The 20,128-nt window shown below is 45.3% G+C and overlaps 1 protein-coding gene across 1 annotated transcript in view; it reads left to right on the top strand.

Annotated features, from left to right (window-relative positions):
* The first annotated feature begins 1,089 nt into the window (after nucleotides 1-1,089).
* The window catches only part of dct (dopachrome tautomerase), a 61,704-nt gene continuing 42,665 nt past the window's right edge, over nucleotides 1,090-20,128 (top strand). The window contains exons 1-2 of the mRNA XM_085998562.1: nucleotides 1,090-1,503; nucleotides 10,572-10,871. Of these exons, the coding sequence (XP_085854688.1) occupies nucleotides 1,221-1,503; nucleotides 10,572-10,871 (583 nt within the window). The 5' untranslated portion in view covers nucleotides 1,090-1,220. The remainder of the gene's footprint in view (nucleotides 1,504-10,571; nucleotides 10,872-20,128) is intronic.

Genomic DNA, 20,128 nt, shown 5'->3' with positions numbered 1-20,128 from the left:
CCCCCGATGACAGCGGACAGTTACAGCCTCTGAACTGGCTCTCGGCCAATTCCCGATTTCTCGGCTCTGTCTCACCCGGCCTGCTCCCGGTCTCAGCGCCTCTGGACCCAACTTTGTCTGGCTCCTTTCCCCCTCGACCGTGGTCGAGTGTACCGCCCTTATCCTCTGGTTTTACTCCTTCCTTATTTTCTTTTACTGTTCTCTTACTCACAGTCCGTGGCAGCCTTGCCTCTCTTGTCGATCGGCTCGCTCCTCACTGTGGCAGAAGGGACCGTCAGTGCCTGTTGCAGATGGAAGTTTTCAATGCCAAAATCTTCCTCTTTGCTATCGCTGCAGCCTCGAGTTTTCACCCAGCAGAACGACGAGGGCGGGTGCCTCACTTCGACGCTCCTTAGTTGCTTAGGAACTACTGTTGCCGCAGGGTACGATCGGCCTCGTCGCCATTGTAAAGTCTGTGGGTTGTATTGCAAATAATACACAGACTCCAAGATTAACAAATAAAACAGGTCTTTACTATTCAGAGGTTCGGGCGAATCTGCCCTAGTTAACGTATCACAACCCTTATATACTGGTGTGGTCACTATCGGTATTACAGTATACATGAGCCAACAAATAGTGCCACACCTAAAGTAGTGCTCTTAAAGGCGAACGGTTACATTCTATAGTTCCCTTAAAGGTAAACGGGTACATACACTACAGGTGGAAGCTGGGTGGCTAGCCAGGAGAACATTGGAATAGTCCAGTCTGGAGGTAACAAAAGCATGGATGAGGGTTTCTGCAGCCGTTGGACTGAGGCAGGGGCAGGGCCTCAATGTTGGAACATCACTACAAGGACTCCAACACTTCAAGATGGTCCTCCACCACTTTCTCAGAACGAGGGATGGGCAATAAATGTGGCTTTACCAGTCTTATCAACACCCTCTGAACAAATTAGAAAGTTTTCAATGGAACATGAAACCTATCTAAAAATTTCAATGTAAGATTATCAGAAATGTGATAAGGTCTCTGCTTGGTGAAAAATTGTGAAGGTTAAAGGCCACAAGTCATGTGCAAATCATGAGATGCGTTCAGTTAAATTATCCCCTCAATGAGGCTTTATTAGCGACCCATGCGTAAGCACATGCCGTAGGGATTTAGTTGTATTGAAGCGTACAAGTTGATCTGGCAGTAACGGGTGACTCTTTCACAGTCTTTAAGTGAGTTGCTAGTGTTTCGGGAGAATGTGTGCATCTCTGTGGCTGTGGACGGTGATCGGGGTTTTCGAGCTGGCTGCTGCTCAATTTCCCCGTGCATGTACCACCGTCTCTGCCCTGCTCTGCAAGCAATGCTGCCCACCCCAGGGCTCCAATCCAGCGATGCTCTGCGGGACTGAAGCCAATCGAGGGAAATGTGCTGATGTGCAAGTCAACGAGAAACCCTGGAGTGGACCGTACAACCTGCGAAACGTGGATGATCGGGAGAGGTGGCCGCTGAAATTCTTTAATCGGACCTGCAGGTGTACCGGTAACGGGACTTTCTCATTTCTGCTTATGTACAAGTTATGGCTCTAACTCTGTTATTAACTTTCCATCTTTCAATTTGATTTGCTGTAATTTATCGGCTGTAAAATGTGTTTGAATCTCTGAGCTGAACACTATTTCCGGTGTACAGTACTTGTTAAAATCAGACACGTCAATATTAATTGTTCCCCTCACTTTATTTTAAACCTTCATTGTATACTCATGTGCTATAACTGTATCTGTTCCCTGATCATTTATGTTACCCTTATTCTTTACTCTCATCTCCTATTTCTCCATGGGATAAAAGGGGCAGTAGCAGCATGGATACAAAATTGGCTATAGGATAGAAAAAAGAGTTGTGGTGAATGGCTGGCTGTTTTTCAGACTGGAGGGTGGTATACAGTGGAATTCACCAAGGTTCAGTACTAGGACCACTGCTGTTTTTGATATACATTAATAACTTGGACTTGCGGGGACAGGGCAAAATTTCAAAATTTGCAGATGACACAAAACTTGGAAGTCTAGTAAGGAGTGAGTAAGATAGTAATATACTTCCAGAGGACATAGACAGGCTGGTGGAATGGGCGGACACATGGCAGATGAAATTCAACGCAGAAAAGTGTGAAGTGATAGGAAGAATGAGGATAGACAATACAAACTAAATGGTACAATTTTAAAGGGAGTGCAAGAGAGAGACCTGAGAGTGTTTGTGCACAAATCTTTGAAGGTGGCAGGATAGGTTAACAAAGCAGTTATTAAAGCATATGAGATCCTGGACTTTATAAATAGAGGCATAGCGTTCAAAAGACTGGATTTATGCTAAACCTATATAAAAAAAATAGTTTTGGCCCTAGCTGGAGTACTTTGTCCAATTCTGGGCACCACACTTTAGGAAGGACATGAAGGCTTTGGAGAGGGTACAGAAGAGATTTACTAGAATGGTTCCAGGGATGAGGGATTACTGTTACGTGGATAGACTGGAGAAGCTGGGGATGTTATCCATAGAGCAGAGAAGACTAAGCGGAGATTTGATAGAGTTGTTTAAAATCACAAGGGTTTAGTTAGTGTAAATAAAGAGAAACTGTTTCCAGTGGCTGGCTTAAGGGTCGATAACCAGAGGGCACAGATTTAAGGTGATTGGCGAAAGAACCAGAGGTGACATGAGGAAAAAGCCTTTTTACACAATGAGTGGTTAGGATTTGGAATGCACTGCCTGATCGTGTGGTGGAAACAGATTCAATAATAGCCTTCGAAAGGGAATTGGATAAATACTTGAAGGAGAAAAAATTGTAGGGATTTGGGGAAAGAGTGGGGGAGGGGGACTAACTGGATTGCTCTTCGAAAGAGCCGGCAGAGACTTGATGGGCCGAGTGGCTGTACTGTTCTATGATCCCTTTATCTTCAGGTTTATGTTATCTTCAGGTTTATGTTATTTTCACTTGATCATTCAGGGGTTAGTAGCATCCCCAACTTTAGAAAATTCTGATGCAAAGGCAATGGGATGGTAACTGGAAAGATAAGGGAGAAAACCTTTTCTTAGGGATATAGTAGGAAACGCAGCACAGGTTGGAGGGGAGCGTCCAGCACAATTCCAGAATGATACAGCTCGCTAGATATTACCAACAACAACTTGCATTTATATAGTGCCTTTAACGTAGTAAAATGTCTCAAGGCGTTTAATCAGACAAAAATTGACTGAGCTAAAGAGGGAGTCATTCGGACGGGGTTACGAGGTAGGTTTTAAGGGGGGTCTTAAAGGAGAAGAGGGGGTGGCGAGGCAGTGAGGTTTAGGAAGAGAAATCCAGAGTTTAGGGTTTAAACAGCAGAAGGCACACCAGCCATTGGTGGAGTGAAGGAAGTGGGGGAGGCAGAAGAGACCAGAATTGGATGAATGCAGAGTACTTGGAGGGCTGGAGGAGGTTACACAGATAAGAAGGAGTGAAGTCATGGAGGGATTTGTGCATGAGGATGAGAATTTTAAAACTGATGTGTTAGCGGACTAGGAGCCATTGTAGGTCAGCGAGCACAGGGGTGATGGGTAAACAAGACTTGGTGTGAGTTAGGGTATGGGTAGCAGAGTTTTAGATGACTGAGTTTATGGAGTGTGGAATATGGGTGGATGGCCAGTAGAGCATTGGAATAGTCGAGTTTGGAGGTAACAAAACCATGGATGAGGATCTTAGCAGCACATGTGCTGAGGTAGGAGTGGAGATGGGTGATGTTACAGAGATGGAAATCGGTGGTCTTTGTGATGGAGAGGATATGGGGTCAGTAGCTCAGCCAAGAGTCAAATAGGATGCCAATGTTGTAAACATCCTAGTTCAGCCTCCGTCAGTGGCCAGGGAGGGGGATGGAATCTGTGGTTAGGGAACGGAGTTTGTGGTGGGGGCCAAAGACAATGGCTTTGGTCTTCCCAATATTTAATTGGAGGAAATTTTGGCTCATCCAGGACTGGATGTCGGACATGCAGCCTAACAACACTGAGACAGTGAGTGGTCGAGAGAAGTGGTGGTGAGGCAGAGCTGGGTATCATCAGCATACATGTGGAACCTGAAGTTGTGTTATCAGGTGATGTTGCCAAGGGGCAGCTAGTAGGTGAGAAATAGGAGGGGGCCAAGGATAGATCTTTGCAGGACTACAGACATAATGGTGTGGGAGCAGGAAGAGAAGCCACGCAGGAGATTCTCCGGCTACAACTAGATAGATAAGAGTGGAACCAGGCAAGGGCAGTCCACTCAGCTGGACCACGGAGGAGAGGCATTGGAAGAGGATGATGTGTCCTGTCCCCTAAAAACTTACTGACGGAACAGGCCATATGAGGACCTCTCTGATGAGCTCAGCATCAGAAGGGTTCACTTCTCCAAATTTGAATAGGGCATCTCTGTCACCTGGTGCATGAAGACCTGAAGCCAAGCTTATCTGCTTGTACTGCTGTCTATATCAATGAAGGTCACCACTCTCCTCAATTTTTATGACACAGGCTCATTTCAGGCAGCTGTGGGGGATCTGTGCAACATAACCAAACTGTTGTAAGGAGGCTCTGATGCTCTTTGCAGCAGAGCTGCCCCATTCTTAAGCATTGGGATTGCAGAAAGGAAGGACCATATGGTTCTATGGGGTTGTGGGCTTCTCCGTTGTCCTTGGTACAACCTACTCCTGCTCCTATCTTCTATGTTTCTATATTCAAGAAGGAGTTAGATATATTTCTTAAGGCTAAAGGGATCAAGGGATATGGGGAGAAAGTAGGGACAGGGCACTGAATTTGGATGATCAGCCATGATCTCATTAAATGGCGGAGCAGGCTCAAGGGGCCGAATGGCCTACTCCTTGTAATGATATCAGCAAATAGTGATGGTATTTGCCTGTTTGATTATGATGCCTTACCAACATGTTTGCCTGATTGATTACTTATGCCTGACCAGCAGAGGGCATGTGACAGAGACAAGCAGTTGAGTTTTAGTTTCGTTTTAGATGGATTTCTAGCATGGTGTCTCCTGTAAGGCTGTTAACCAGAGTTGAACAAACTTTAGATTAAAAGACATTCTCTTTCATAAAAGTATGCCAACGGTCATACATCCATGCAGAAAAGTTCCGTTTGCTCTTCAAAACCATTTGGCATTGCCTCAGCTCCTGAAGTGTATCACAAAACTATCCATATGATCTATGAGCATCTGGAGGGAGTTGATACATCAATGGATGACATCATAGTATGGGGAACCACGAGAACTGAGCATGACGAGAGACTGAAAAAAGTGCTGGAAGCAACAAGGAAAACAAACCTGAAGCTGAATAGAGAGAAATACCAGCTCGGGTTGACAGAACTGACATTCGTGGGAGATATCCTTAGCGGTGAGGGCATCAGACCAGATCCCAGAAAGGTGTCCGCCATTGAGAATATGCCAAAGCCACAATGCAAAAAGGACGTGCAGAGGTTTAATGGAATGATCAACTACATGGGTAAATTCATATCCAACCTCTCAGAAAAGATGGCGCCACTGAGAAGACTAACTGAAAAGAACATAGAATGGGAATGGAATCATGAGCATGAGAAGTCATGGAGCGACCTAAAGAAACTGCTCACAGAGGAACCAGTTCTGAGGTTTTATGACCCAGCGAGACCCATCAAGATATCATCAGATGCATCACAGAGTGGGCTCGGTGCCGTTCTTCTGCAAAAATATGACTACTGGCAACCTATTGCATATGCATCGCGCTCAATGACAGATGCGGAGACGCGATATGCTCAAATAGAAAAGGAGCTGCTCAGCATCACATACGCCTGTGAAAGATTTCACCAGTTTGTGTCAGGACAAGCAATCAGTGTAGAGACTGACCATAAGCCCTTGATTGCATTGTTCCAAAAGCCACTAAATAGCTGTCTGCTTAGAATACAAAGAATGATGATCAGGCTGCAACGCTATACAATGAATGTTGCGTACACACCGGGTAAGCTGATGTATACAGCAGACACGTTGTCCAGAGCTGTAGACCCAAGTGAGCCTGCAAACACCAAAATGGATGAAAAAGTGAACGCCTACGTGGACATGATCACAAGTGCACTGCCCATAGCAGATGTAAAAATGGAGCTTATAAAGACTGAGACAAACAAAGATGAAACAATGAGACGACTGAGGAAAAGCATCTTGGATGGATGGCCCAACATGAAGCAAGACTGCTCACCTGAAATGGCAGAGTACTGGAACTGCAGGGCGGAACTATCAGTGGTCGAAGACATCATCTACAAAGGAAGTAAAATAGTTATCCCAAAGAGTCTGAGAAAAGAGATGCTAAAAAGGATCCATGGAGGACATCTGGGAATCAAAGTGTAAGAAAAGAGCACGAGAGGTGATGTACTGGCCACGAATCAACCAAGATGTGACAAATGAGGTGTCAAACTGCACAATATGCCTGAAATATCGAGCAAGCAATCCGGTAGAACCACTAAAGCCACACCCAGTGCCCGACAGACCTTACCAGAAGGTAGGCGCTGACCTATTCGTATGTCAAGGGAAGGACTATCTTGTAGTCACAGACTATTACTCCCTGTATCCAGAGGTTTGTAGACTGTACACCACCACTGCAGATGCTGTGATAAGATGTATGAAAGCCATATTCTCCAGACATGGCGTGGCAAACGAGGTCTTCACAGACAACGGACCCCAGTTTTACAATGCAAGTTTCCGACACTTTGCCAAAGAGTGGGACTTTGTCCACACAACGTCAAGTTCTCACTTTCCACAGTCCAATGGACTAGTGGAAAAATTGGTCCAGACAGTGAAAAGACTGATGTACAAGGCAAAAGACAGTGGAACTGACTTCTACCAGAGCATGCTTGTATACCGCACAACACCGCTCGAGTGTGGTATGTCACCAGCCCAACTCCTTATGGGACGTCTGCTAAGGTCAAACCTACCCATCCCGGAGAACCTCCTGAAAACAAAAGAGGGGGAGAAAGTGAGGAAGTTCAAAGAACAACAGAAAGAAAAGCAAAAGTACTACTATGACAGAGGAACACAAAACCTACCTGAACTCCACACTGGTGACCAAGTAAGGTTCAAAGACAAAACAAACACATGGACTCAGAAGGGAACTGTCCTGAGTGAAGTTCAACCAAGATCATACACCATTCAGACAGATGAGGGTGCTGTTCTGAGAAGAAATCGTCGAGATCTTCTCATGGGACCAGCCACAGCAGGTCAAGAGACTGATACTGTTGAACAACCTGATCACACAGCTGAGAAATCATCATCTGAGGCAACAACTCCGATTCAAGGACAATCAATCAGAAAATCCTCAAGACACGTGAAGCCTCCTGAGAGACTCATTGAGCAAATTTAAGGACTATTGTTATAGAAGGAAGTAATGTTATCTTATTCTTTCTTCAAGTTCTAGTGTATTTACATATTTCATGTGAACACACAAAGCAAGGTTAAAAAACCTTGATAATGATAATGTAAGTTCATTAAGTGTTACAGTTAAAATGCAGATTAATACAAAGAAAACATGTTGTTAGTTAAAAGTAAAATACTTTTGTTTTAAGAAAGGGAGATGTAATGATATCAGCAAATAGTGATAGTATTTGCCTGTTTGATTATGATGCCTTACCAGCATGTTTGCCTGATTGATTACTTATGCCTGACCAGCAGAGGGCATGTGACAGCGACAAGCAGTTGAGTTTTAGTTTCGTTTTAGATGGATTTCTAGCATGGTGTCTCCTGTAAGGCTGTTAACCAGAGTTGAACAAACTTTAGATTAAAAGACATTCTCTTTCATAAATGTCTCGTCATTGAACCCACAAAGAAATCAATATACTCCTGCTCCTATCTTCTATGGCACTCCCATCAATTTGAAGGCACCCACAGAACACCCTCTCACCTACGTGAACAGGAAGGCATCCAGTCCCTGAATGCACAGATAGTTTGTGATGCAGAGGATCATCCACTTCAACACCTGATATGCAGGAAGTTGCTGTGACTCCTTCATTCTCCCCACGCGGCCCTCTCTGACCTCTACAGGGAAGAAAAGCACATCAACGGATGGCTGAAGGTGCGAAGGCATACCTCCTGCAGACCCATCTGATGACCCCACTATGACTATCCTGAACAAAAGCAGAGGGTCGGTAAAATGAGGCACATGCAGCTACCAGACTAGTGATACAGAAGACCATTTTTCTGCTTAGATTGGTCAGCAGGTGCTCTGCAGTATGCTCCAGATCAGGTCTCCCGAATAGTGATAGCCTGCAGTACCCTTCACAAATTTGCCATTCAGGATGTGCTACAGTTTGACATGGCTGAGAAGGAGTCCTGGGCTCTAGTGGATCCTGAACTACAGGGAGCAGACTATCAGAATGCTGTACACTCAGAGAGGTCCTTGCTGACAGCTACAACAGGCATCGGAGGACTGAGTTAAGTCTTCTCGGTGTAACTCAGTCTACCTTGGACACCACAGCCCAGCCTTCCTCTCCTTACTTGCAAATAAACAGACATTCTCTCAATCCACTATCCATTCTACCATGTGACAGCACATAGCGCTGGCAAGATCCTGCTAATTCCATCATCTCCCATGATGAGGGCTGGGTGGAGGAGAGAGGTTTGAAGGTGAGGATGCCCTCCTGTGGCCTGCCTTTGGTGGGCATTATGTGCCAATTCCTTCTGCAAAAAGATGAATAAATGAGGGTAAGGCTGGCAGTTAAGAATGTGTCAAGTCGCATGCAAGAGATGAAATAAGCAATGTTGGGGTATGAGAGTGATACAAGAAAGTTCTTGGTGCTAGGGGAGCTATGTAGCCATAGTGCAGGATTCGGAGTTAGAGCCACTCTTAACCAGAGTGCAATATGAAGGGTTAGTTGTAGAGGTGTTGCTTTAAGACAGTGAAGAGTATGTTTGTGCCTAGGGTGGGCAAGAAAAAAAGGAGCGCGCATCCAATGTGTCACCTTGCAAGCCCTAGTGAGGTCATTGAACTTTCTATGGCACCAATCTGCATTCTTGGGGATGAGTGAATTGGCGCTCAGTGCTAGTGCCACCTTCCTCCAGACAACATGAGTTACATTCCTGGCAATGTCATCCACATTGAGGAATATGTGCTCCCTGGCTTCAGTTTGGAGGTCTGTATCTGTAAAGGGATGGGGCCCTGGCCTGGTACCCTCTGGGTACAGATGGTGCTTGCATTGTCATGATTCTGTACAAGCATAATAAAGTTATTGCTCCATGCAGTGAAATTATTAAAGAGTGAAGTGAAAAAGCCAAGCATTGTTCCTTCTGTGGTTGTTCCCAATCTGTTGCTGAGAGGCTGAACTATGCTTTTAAAGGCTGCACAGAAGTTTCCACGTGCTTCAGCTGCTTACACATGTTTTACACCAATGCCAGTACCAATGTGTAAGCAAATAAGCTGACTTCGGAAACTAGCATGTAACTCCGTCTGCAGGCACAAAATTCTTCTTAAAGGGGCACCAGCGGTGTACATTCAGGGCTAAGTCTGGAGGCTCACATTTTGACCATAATGAAAGGGAAACTATCACACCAGAAGCCTCATTAGAGTCCAGGGACCAGAAGATCTGTTAGCCCTAAGGGTTGAACAGAATGAAGGAATGGAGGGAATTTCTTTACCAAGATTAGAGCTGGCGAATAGTGAGCCAAAATGAGTAGTTGGCTCCACAAAAGCAAAATGCTGGAAATCTGAAATAAAAACATAAAAATGTTGGAAATACTCAGCAGGTCAAGCAGCATCTATAGATAGAGAAACAGAGTTAATGTTTCATTCAGTTCAATAAATTTTAATTTAGCAGCTATAATAGTGGATTTACAGAGGTTACAAGTAGATCTAAAGATGGATTGCATTTCTAGGTGCATTGTGATGATGACATGATTGAATCAACATACAGTACCAACTGTGTTGCTGAGAACCTTTCCATGCCACCTAGAATAACACCAATTACTTCACTGATGTAGATGGAAAGATCAGAAGAATAAAGGCAACAGCTGGACCATGGAAAAACTGCAAAGAATTTGGTTGATGTATGGTGGGATTGTTTTACAAAGTGTTTTTTTTTTTGCAAGATATTCTTCCAAGGGGCAAATATGAGATAGTGATCAGAGGAGCCCAGCAATGTGAAAAGAATATAGCGTGAGAATTTGGATTGCACGTGAGGAAAAGGGCTAGGCGATTAGCTGAATTACTGGGCCGACCAGGGATAAAGGAAGTTTCATTGATGAATCGTTTGAGGACATTCAGAACAGCAAAGAGCTTACATTAGTACCAGGGTGATCAGTAGACGAAAAGAAACCATTGTTTCAATGTTCACTAAGAATGGTATTTTCAGCAGAATGTAAGTTAAGGGTTGATTCTGCTAGACAAGCAGAAGTGAGTTATCAAGGTTTGGGAGCAATAGAGACAACGTATGAATTTAGTGCCTTGTATTAAATGGATGGGATGGTGTTGATAGCTGTAGTGCCCATAACGCCTTATCCTCCCAGTTGAATGATATCTGTAATAACATTACAAAAAAATTGCAATATTTTTATTAATGAAGTGATCATTCTCTAATTTGTGAAACTTTTCTGTTCATTAAAATAGGAAACTATGCGGGCTACAACTGTGGTGAGTGCAAATTTGGGTGGACTGGCCTCAACTGTGACCTGAGAAGACCACCAGTGATTAGAAAAAATATTCTTTCATTGACCCCAATGGAGCAACAGCAGTTCTTGGATGCATTGGATCAAGCCAAAACTACAATCCACCCAGATTATGTAATTGCTACCCAGCACTGGCTGGGCTTGCTGGGGCCTAACAGAACTCAGCCACAAGTTGCAAATGTTACCATATACAATTATTTTGTGTGGCTTCATTACTACTCTACAAGAGACACGCTGCTGGGTTAGTTGTACTCTTTAGTTTTTATTAGTCACCAAGAGCAACCTAGTTTCTGGAGCTCCTGTCTATATTACCAATTTCATATTAAAATAAACCTAGTAAGAATTTAGCTGCAGTGCGAAATGAGTAATTCATTTGTATCTTCCAGTAGCATTTACCCATGGTGTTGTATTGCAACAATGAATATCCTACAGTGTAAATGTATTTGCATCGCTCTTGTTTGCTTGGTGATAGTTAAAGCATACCTTCTCCCTAACCCTTTCCAGAAACCACTGTTTTTGCCATTAATTATTTCTCTATGAACATAATAGGAGTAGGCCATTCAGCCTTCGAGCCTGTTCTGCCATTCAGTTAGATCATTGCTGATCAGTACCTTAACCCCATTTACCTGCCTTTGCTCCATATCCCTTGATACCTTTACCTAACAAAAATCTATCAACTCAGTCTTAAAAGTTTCAATTGACCCAGCATCCACTGTCTTTTGGGGAGAGAGTTCCAGATTTCTATTACCCTTTGTGTGAAGACGTGCTTCCTGATTTCACTCCCTAGCTCTAATTTTAAGATTATGTCCCCTTGTTCTGGATTCCACCAGAGGAAGTAGTTTTTCTGTATCTACCCTTTTATTATTTTAAATACCTCAATTAGAGACTCAAGAGATTACAAGCCAAGTTTATGAATCATGTCTTAATAAAGTAACCCAATATTATTCTGGTGAATTTGCACAGCTCTCTGATCAGCTCAAATTTGTCCAAATGCTCAGGCACTCTGTACTAATGACAGATTCTAGTATCCCACCTGACATAACACCCAAGATGTCCCCTGAATCCCACAGTTTTGAGATTTTTCTTTCATGTGGAATTTTGTTAAATTCTCATAATTACATTAAATTGATTGTCATTTGCAGCATTCAGACAAAGACAATGCTTGTGGAACAAGCTTGAACCTCCTGTGACTCAATGGGGGGAAAAATTCAGTTGCCTTAAGAGGGCGCTAATGGGACGCAAAGCAACTAGCGCCCGGGCATGGCGATATCTGCACCTCTCGTGAAATTGTGGTGGCGCTAAACAATACCACCCTGATCTCTTGCACACGCAGATCTTGACGTCATTCGAGCGTGCAACGCCATTGTAGCGCCCCAGAATGGATATTGAGTGGCGCCCCCATCCTTTCCGCCTGGCGCAAGCAACGACAGGTAGACTGGAATGCTTCCCAGTTGCTGTGTGGCTGGGGTGGCGCTATTTAAAGGCAGCCTCTTCCTGGCTTTTTCTGTGGTAGACATTTTTACACCACTCGTTCTGACAGAGAGAGAGATTCTGAGAGAGAGAAGGAGAGACTTCTGCATAGAGTCAATGCTGTGTGAAGTAGTTTTGGCTACTGAGCATCACTTTGCAGGTACTTTGCTTTTTGACCTTCCTTACTTTGATTGATTGCCAAGAGACTATGGGGGCTGCACTGATTGGGGGCGTCATCCTGCGCCAGCAGAATCAGAGGCCACAGAGACGCAGAGAGAGAGTGGCAATCATGGCCAGACGGAGGAGGGCCAACAGGCCTCTGTACAGGAGAACCTTACCCTCCCAGGGTATTTTACCAACAATTCTCCGATATTAATTTGTCTGAGGAGCAGTGTTTGCGAAGGCTGCACTTCAGCAAGGAGGTGGTCACAGAGCCCTGCCACCTGCTGCAGCCAGACCTGCAGCCTCTACTGAGGACCAGGACGTCTCTGTTGGTGGCAGTGAAGATCACAGTGGCTCTGAACTTATATGCCACTGGCTCCTTTCAAGCAGCTACTGGGGACATCGCCAATATCTCCCAGTTTGCGGTCCATTGCTGCATCCGTCAGGTCACAAATGCCCTCTATAAAAGGAGACGATAGTACATCTCTTTCCCCATGACCTGGGCCAACAGCATGAACGCATATTGGGCTTTGCGAGGATAGCGGGCTTCGCCATGGTGCAGGGTGCCATTGACTGCACGCATGTGGCATTGCGTGCACCGCATGAGAATGCAGAGGATTTCCGCAACCAAAAGGGGTTCCACTCCTTAAACGTCCAGTTGGTCTGTGACCACAGACAGCTGATACTCGTTGTCAATGCCCGCTATCCTGGCAGCAGCCACGATGCATTCATCCTGCGCCAGACTACTCTCTCAGAACTTTTCCAGGCACCGCATCACCCAAGTGGTTGGCTTCTCGGGGACAAGGGATATCCACTGTGCACCTGGCTGATGACACCGCTCCCTACCCCCAATACTCCTGCTGAGCTGCTGTACAATGTGAGCCATCTCGCTACCAGGAACATCGTTGAGCACACAATCGGCGTGCTCAAGCAATGGTTCCGCTGTCTGGACCACTCAGGAGGAACCCTGCAGTACTCACCTGAGCAAGTCTCCCTCTTCATAGTTGTGTGCTGCATGCTGCATAACCTGGCAATCCTCAGGACCCAGCCACTGCCACCAGGCCTTGGAGCACCACCAGAGGAGGAGGAAGAGGAGGAGGATGATCATCAGCAGCACCAAGGCGGGAGGGAGGCCCACAATGTTGAAACTGGAAGGGCCGTCTGTCAACGTCTGATAGCAAGCCGCTTCTAGGCCCCTGCTGAGGAAATGGCTTCTGCCATTGAGAACAGCATGAATGAAACCAACCCGCAACCCCTAAGCCGCCCAATGCAGCAATGATTCCAAAGACCAAACATGTATATTTTGAATACAAAAACTTATTTATTTTACAAACTCTGTGTGTGTCATTTCCTCATGACAAACTAATAGAAAGAAATACAAAAAAACAGTCATTAACATAACTGGTTCTCGCAACCTGGAGATAATGTCCAAAACACTAAACAAAAATTTGACCATGAACTTCAGCCTTTAATAAAAAATTGACCAACATTTTGTCACACCTACTTTTTGCCCTTCGAGGGCGCTCTCCTTCCCTTGCGCACTTCCCACCCTACTGCTCCTCTGTAATGGGACCCCAGTGGCTGCAGCAAGGCTGGGGGAAGGCTGCTGATTGTCGGAACCTGAGACTGCAGATGCCCTTGAAGGACGGCCTCGACCAGCTCTGGGCCTGGAGGGCCCAGTTGCAGACTGCACCAACTCTGCATGGGCGGCAGCAGTCTGTCCTACAGGCGGTGGCAAATGCAATGGAGAAGTGACAGGGGTGGCAGCAGGAATGCTGTCATCTTGAGAGAGGACAGCAACTCCCTGCTCGACCGACACACTGGCACTCCCACAGGGCAGCACTTCAGGATCCGGAGCAATCTGCTGGAGCACAGATTGCTGGCCTCCTGCGGCGCGGTGAGAGCCCCGGGGAAATGTGTCCGAACCAGCGAGGATGGCAGCAGTCAGTGCTTGCGTGGCCTCAATCTGAGTCTGCATGAGAGCAGTCAGATGGGGTCATGGCAGCCAGTGACTGAATTACAGCACTAAGCATTACCGTGGCATCTGCCTGTGCTACAGCAAAGTGCTCCACACTCCTTGCCAGTAATTTAATGCATTCAGGCAACCGTCCCACTGCACCCATGAATTCAGTGTGCATGTCCACCGCCTGGGTGTTCATTTCAGCGATGAGCCGCTCCTCCTCTGTGTCCAGTGCAGCAGGACTCACTGGCCTACTCTCTCTCCGGGGAAAAGGCCCCTGAGCTTCCCTACCCCCATCGCATTGCTGCAGCCCGCTGGTTCCTGGAGCTTCACCCTCATCAGACCCTTTTCCCTGCTCCCCTCCAGGGAAGGCATGTTCCCAGTGTGGGCATGGGCTTCCTTGGGAGAGGGTGGCGCTGATGATCCGGCTTCCTCTTCCTCCTCGCTTGCAGCTTCACTCCCACTGGCAGCTTGAGAGCCCGTCTCCTCCGCTGGTGAATCACCATCTGAAAGCAGGGAGGTACAAGTGTGGCTTTAGCGTGAGGACAGGGTGGCAGTAAGGGAGGAATGAGTGCAGCAATTTAGTAAGTTGGATTGAAAGTGTCAAAGGCTGGTGTTGTGAGGGACAAGTGGAAGGAGAGAGGACAAAAAGGTGATGACCTTACCATTGCTGTCCAGAACGGGGTCGGCCTCTCCAGTGGCGATGGGACCGATCACCCGGCTTGCCACAATCCTGTGGACGTGAGCCTCAAGATCACTGAGGGGTTGCAGCTGAGGCTGCCCTCCACCCGTCCATTGCTGCTGACTCCTTTTATGAGATAGCTTGGCCTGCAAGAAAAAGGATAGCGTCTGAGTAAATATTCAGCCATGATCTTGCCTGATGTGCCTCCCATTGGTGAATAGCCCTTACTCTATGCAGTCATGGTCTTGCCTGATGTGCCTCCCATAGGTGAATAGCCCTTACTCTATGCAGCCATGGTCTTGCCTGATATGCCTCCCATAGGCGAATAGCACTTACTGTATGCAAGGTGTGGAATGTGCATGTGTGTTTCATGAGAGGGCCATAGGTGTTGGATGAGTGTTAGGCATTGGAGCTTTAAGGCCCTCTGGCCATAGAGTGAGGTTGAGATGGGGGGATGGAGAGGTATTGAAAAAAAGCCACTCACCCGACGACCCGAGTGAGGTCGTTGAACTTTTTGCGATATTGAGTTTGGGTCCTGGGCACCATGCTCCTGGAGGAGATGCTCTGAGCCACCTCCCTCCACACTCTTCTGTACTCGCGCAGCAAAGGCCTCCTGCCACTCTCTGGGTACAGTATTGATCTTCTGCACTCCACCGCGCCAAGCAGAGCCTCCAAGGCCTGCTCGCTGAAGCGCTGTGCTCGTTCTCTCACCCTCTCCATAGTCTTTGGCTGCAAGATTTAGGCACAGGCCTCTCCAGGCCGAGATTCAAGGCTCCAATGAGCAGGGTGTGGCTGCAGAGCAAGATCGACCCTCCCCTTTAAGAACTGTATGGCGCCAGTGTGTCTGTGTTCCATCGCTAATTGACAGCACCTGCGCTGCGCCCGCGCTCTGAGTTAGCGCCTCGCTCCTCGGCCTTTGCGCCTTAAGACAGGTGTGTAGCGCCTGATTTAGCGCTCCAATCACCTCCAGGGGCGATGAAAGCCAAGTTTGCAGTCAGAGGCGATAATTAGCGCCAGGCGCTAAACTTTGCGCACGGCCGATAATGGCGCCCCAAACGGGGCGATACTGAATTTTTCCCCCAATAGATTTAAATTCAATAGTTTGGTCACTTATTACCTTATGAAAAATGCTTCATTTTTGTGACAACAGCTTCCTGTATTTTACACTCAAGAACAAATAATTAATGTTTCATTCACTCACAACAACTGTATAAACAAACTTACACCAGCATTAACTAAATGTAAACAATTGAACGATGTCTCTCTTTCTCTGTCTCTCAGCTTGACTTACTTTCTCAAGTAAGAAAATAAGTTAATAGCTTTTATTTAAAAGTTTAATTAAAAATCTATTCAAAATCACCATCCACTTTGTTTTTGAAAATGCTTTGAATACAAAGTGGGTGCTGATTTTGAATAGATTTTTAATTAAACTTTTAACTAAAAGTTATTAACTTATTTTCTTACTTAAGAAAGCTAGTCAAGCTGAGAGATAGGGAAAGAGAGACACACAAATCAAAAATGAGGAAAGTGTCTATAAAACTATGAGAAGCTATTAAAGGCAGTTTTTGAAAATGCTTTGAATACAGTCTTTAATAGCTTCTCATAGTTTTCTAGCCACTTACCTCACTTTTGATTGTATGGTCCCTACTGATTTGCTGCTGTTTACTTGTGATGACAAAAATGTTATGGTAAAAGTATGGCATTACAGGAAGTAAGTGTGACAAACAAGAAGTGCATGCTAGGATTACATAGGATATACAGCACAGAAACAGGCCATTCAGCAGAACCATTCCATGCCGGCGTTTATGCTCCACCTCCCGTCTTTCCTCATCTAAATCTATCAGCATTACCCTCTATTCTCTTCTCCCTCATGCTTGTCTAGCCTCCCCTTAAACGCATCTATACTTTTAGCTTCAACTACTCCCTGTGGTAGGGAGTTCCACATTCTCACCACTCTTTGGATAAAGAAGTTTGTTCTGAATTCCCTATTGGATTTCTTGGTGACTATCTTATATTGATAGCCTCTAGTTATGCTCTTCCCCACAAGTGGAAACATTCTCTCTGTATCTACTCTTTCAAAACCTTTCATAATTTTAAAGACCTCTTTTAAGTCACCCCTCAGCCTTTTTTTCAACAGAAAAGAGACCCAGCCTGTTCATCTTTTCTTGATATGTATACCCTTGCATTTCTGGTATCATCCTTGTAAATCTTCTCTGCACCCTCTCCAGTGCCTCTATATTCTTTTTGTAATATGGCGACCAGAACTGCACACAGTACTCTAAGTGTGGTCTAACCAAGGTTCGATACAGGTTTAGCATAACTTCCCTACTTTTCAATTCTATCCCTCTAGAAATAAACCCTAGTGCTTGGTTTGCTTTTTTTATGGCCATGCTAACCAGTGGTGCAACTTTTAGTGATTTATGTATTTGTACCCCAAGATCCCTTTGTTCCTCTACCCCACCTAGACTCGCACCCTCCCAAGTAATAAGTGACCTCCCTATTCTACCTATCAAAATGTAATACCTCCCATTTATCTGTGTTGAACTTCATTTGCCAATTATATGCCCATTCTGCAAGTTTATTAATGTCCTCCTGTAATTTGTTGCAGTCCTCCTCAGTATTGACTATCCCCACATCCACCCCCCCCCCAATTTGGTGTCATCCGCAAATTTAGAAATTATGTTTTTTATTCCAAAGTCTAAATCGTTAATATCCTTGTGGAACACCACTACCCACCTTCTGCCACTGTGAATAGCTACCTTTTACCCCTACTCTCTGCTTTCTGTCTTGAAGCCAGCTAGCTATCCATTCTGCTACTTGTCCCCTGACTCTGCATTCTCTGAGCTTGTTCATCAGTATTATGGGGTACCTTATCGAAGGCCTTTTGAAAATCTAGATAAATTACATCTACTGCATTACCATTGTTTACTCTCCCTATTACCTCTTCAAAAAATTTAATGAGGTTGGTCAAGCAAGACTTTGCCTTTTGAAATCCATGCTGACTATTCATTTCTATGTTTTTTGTTTCTAGATGTTCTTCTATTTTCTCCTTTAGTCGGGATTCCATTATTTTTCCTACCACCGATGTTAAGCTGACTGGTCTATAATTCCCTGGACATGTTCTATCCCCCTTCTTAAATATAGGTATTACATTAGCTATCCGCCAGTCCTCTGGCACTACACCTTTTTCTAACAAATTATTAAATATGTGTAGTAATGCCTCTGCTATCGCTTCCCTAGATTCTTTTAAAATGCGTGGATGCAATACATCCGGACTAGGGGTTTTATCCTCTTTGAGTTTGATTAGTTTATTTAATATATCCCCTCTTTTTTTAAAATTTAAAATGCACTTATCTCATTACTAATCTCATCATCCAATGTCATGTCCACTTGTTCTATCTCCCTGGTAAATACTGAAGCAAAATAATTATTTAATATTTCTGCCATCTCTCCATCATTACCTGTGGCATTATCCTGTCTATCTAATGGCCCTATTCCCATCCCAACCTTCCTTTTACTATTTTGTTTTATGTTCCTTGATAATTTAATTTCATATTTCCTCTTTGCCTTCCTAATTGTTTATTTTGACTTCTCTCCTAATCTCTTTGTATTCTCCCTTATCATGCACTCCCCTGCCACCTATGTACTTAATGTATGACTCTTTCCTTACCCTCAATTGTTCCCTTATGGCTTTATTCAGCCATGCAGTCTCATTAGTGTTTAGTTTGTTCTTTTCTTTTAGTGGAATATATTGTACCTGCATGCCGTTGAACACCGTTTTAAATGTTTCCCATTGCTGTTCTACATCGTTGTTGCCCATTTTATTTTCCCAAGTTCTATTCTCAGCCCCTTAAAATCAACTTTTCTCCAATCTATTACCCTGGGCTGGATTTTGCCAATGGGGAGCTTTTGGAGGTGGTACTCCCACTTGTCGGGTTTTAGTCCCGCCTCCATCAACTTCTGGCCAACTCACGGTATATTCCCATGTTTGCCCAGCAGGTTTAGCAGGCCAATTAAGGGAAAGCCGGTTACAGAGAACATCAGCTTATGACGTTTCATCTGTCAAAAATATTTGACAGTTGAATTATCATCGTTTGACAGCTCTGTGAAGCTGTCAAACACTGACATTCTCTGTAGTTTGATGAGTTCTTGAATTCAAGACTCATCAAACCTCTTTCTTTGGCAGAAATTAGATGGTTGTTGCATTGGAGAATGCAGCAGCCATCTGTCATCTCTGCCGCGGAGATGCGAGACTCTTCGCATCCCCAACATTTGAAGCCTTCAGGAAGAAACAAAGGTAAGTAAACTTTTTCTAACACTTTCCACTTACCTCACATACGCACCTCTCCACACTTGCACCCATCACTTACCTTTACAGCGCACTTTTGCACCCCTCCGACCCCCATAGACCCACTGCTCGTGTCTGTGACCCTGGCGGGGTGCAGAGCCTTTGGGAAGCCCACACTTGTGTGGGTAAAATGGGGATAATCCTCTTATCTGCCTGTTAACAACCTGTTAACAGGCAGTTAAGTGGCTGTAATCCCCTTCCTTTCTCCAAGCAGACGGGACCCGGCGCGGGTCGGCTACCCGCCTCCTGGCAAGCTGGCATGGAGGCAGGTTGGGGGTGGGATAGGCACCCGCCCCCAGATTCTGCAATTTTCCCGGCAGTCCCGCCTCCATACCTGTCTCCCCAGGGCTGGCAAGATTGCGCCCCCTGGTTTTCGTCACACTTTATGATAATTGAGAAGGCCATAAGTATATTATATTATGGTCACTATTGCCTAGATGTTCCCCTACCTTTACATCTCTTATCTGCTCTGGTTCATTCCCCATTACTAGATCCAATAGCGAATCCTTCCTTGTTGGACTTTTTATATATTGAATTAAAAAGGAGTCCTGTACACATTCTAGAAACTCCATTCCCTTATCCCCTTTACATACCTCTTCTGTCCAATTAACATCGGGGTAGTTGAAATCCTCTATGATGATTATTCTATGGGGCAAAATTGAGTCGTGCTCCCTTCGGGGTGCTTATTTTGCCAGGGCACTACTTTTAGCGCCCCGCCACCCTCTTGGGGTGCTACGAGGGAATATCGCGGTGCTACGTGCCACAGCACCACACCGCGCCATGGTACTGCAGGCCTTCCTCCCCAACTGAGTGACCAGGAATCGGAGTGCTGATAAAAGAGCCCGGCACTCGAGTGCTGGGCTCACGGAGCGCAGC

Source organism: Somniosus microcephalus, chromosome 10, assembly GCF_052327205.1.
Source record: "Somniosus microcephalus isolate GS21.2 chromosome 10, FLI_Smic_1.0, whole genome shotgun sequence".
Taxonomy (NCBI): Eukaryota; Metazoa; Chordata; class Chondrichthyes; order Squaliformes; family Somniosidae; genus Somniosus; species Somniosus microcephalus.
Note: the sequence above shows the minus strand (reverse complement) of the source record. Positions and strands in the feature narration are given on the sequence as shown.